General features: G+C 44.6%; 1 protein-coding gene across 1 annotated transcript; it reads right to left on the bottom strand.

Annotated features, from left to right (window-relative positions):
* Positions 1-482: 482 nt before the first annotated feature.
* LOC136175046 (olfactory receptor 52H1-like) lies at positions 483-1424 on the bottom strand. Its single transcript, XM_065945358.1, has one exon. The coding sequence runs from the start codon at positions 1422-1424 to the stop codon at positions 483-485; it is 942 nt and encodes a 313-aa protein (XP_065801430.1).
* Positions 1425-1649: the final 225 nt, after the last annotated feature.

The following is a 1649-nucleotide window of genomic DNA, read 5'->3' as shown; positions in this document are numbered from 1 at the left end:
GGCAGAGGAGGAGGGATTAATAATGTTAGAATCAAGACTGAAGTGTGAAGCCCTAAGTTTGATAGCTGTAGTAGAAAGAATTAATAGCTAGTTAAAAAGACAGGAGGCTTTGCCTTTGATTAAAAAACTGGGAAACACAGGGGTAGGTTGCATGTTAGGAAATATCTAGCCATCAAATCTCAAAACTTGGAATAGGAAATATATAAACCTTACTTTTACTGCTGTTCTGCACCCATCATCAATTTCTCCATACAAGTGGTGAGAAAAGCTAAATCAAAAAAATCTTTGATTTTCTGGAAGTCCCAAAGACTTTACTTCTCCCTTCTCCCTCCTGCTTATATGTTTATTACATGAATAGAACTCTAAAATTTCAAGTAAATAGTAGTTATAACTTTATTTTATGTCTTCCCATGTTATGTAAAATTTTATCTTATCAATTTTGCCTAAATTTCTCCTTCAGTGGTGCTCCCCACAATGAAGACTCACTGTGTCTTCTTCAAAGTAAAGAGGAGAATAAATTTGTCCTGGATCTTCTTGGTCTTCACTCCATACACTATAGGATTTAGAGCGGGAGGGATGGCCACGTAGAGGTTGGCAAATAAAATGAGCATATTTCGAGGTACACTGTGCCCAAAGCGATGGGCGAGGATGGAGAAGGCGGCAGGTGTGTAAAACATGAGGATGACGCAGATGTGGGAACCACAGGTGCCGAGTGCCTTTTGGCGGGCACCTTGGGATGAGAGATGAAAGACAGCACGGAGGATGAAGACATAGGAGACAGCAATAAAGACCACATCTGAGGCAACAGTCATGACAGGCACTGAAAATCCATACCAGATGTTGATGGAGATGTTGGCAGAGGAAAGCTGAGCGACACCTATATGCTCACAGTATGTGTGGGGGATGATTCGTTTTCCGCAGAAGGGCAACCGCTTCAGCAGAAAGACATCTGGCAAGATGACCAAGAAACTCCTCACAACAATGCCCACCACAAGCTTGATTATCACCTGAGGAGCCAGGACGGTGGTGTATCTCAAAGGAAAGCAGATGGCCACATAGCGATCCAGTGCCATGGCCAGCAGGATGGCTGAGTCCACTACAAAGCTGAAGTGGAGGAAGAACACTTGGGTGAGACAATCAGTGAACGTTATTTCCTGGGAGCCAAGCCAGAGGTTACTGAGCAGTTTGGGCACCGTGGCTGTAGACAAGATGAGGTCCGTGGTGGCCAGCATAAAGAGGAAGAAAAACATGGGCTCATGGAGGCTGTCCTCAATGACAATGAGGTAGAGGAGGGTGCCATTGCCCACAACAGCCAGAACATAGATGACACAAAAGGGAATCCCAATCCAGATGTGAAACTTCTCCAGGCCAGGTATTCCAGCAAGGATAAAGGAACTGGGATTGTAACAGCTCAAGTTATACATGGTCTTTTCAGCCTGGGATCCACTGGTTTCTGAGCCCTGCGGACAAATCAGCTGTCAGAATACAACATGAAAGATTCCACTTTGGTGGTGAGCACGGTTGAGTAGAGCAGCTGTCACATTCAGTGTTCCTCTATGAGAAGTACCTTCTCCCTAGGATGAACTAGCATCTGTAGAATTGACTTGTTATTGCCCCCTTTGCTTTGCCATTGGCCCCACTTCATTTCT

This window comes from Muntiacus reevesi, chromosome 9 (assembly GCF_963930625.1).
Source record: "Muntiacus reevesi chromosome 9, mMunRee1.1, whole genome shotgun sequence".
In the NCBI taxonomy this organism is placed as follows: Eukaryota; Metazoa; Chordata; class Mammalia; order Artiodactyla; family Cervidae; genus Muntiacus; species Muntiacus reevesi.
The sequence above is the reverse complement of the archived record's forward strand: the minus strand, read 5'-3'. Positions and strand labels throughout refer to the sequence as shown.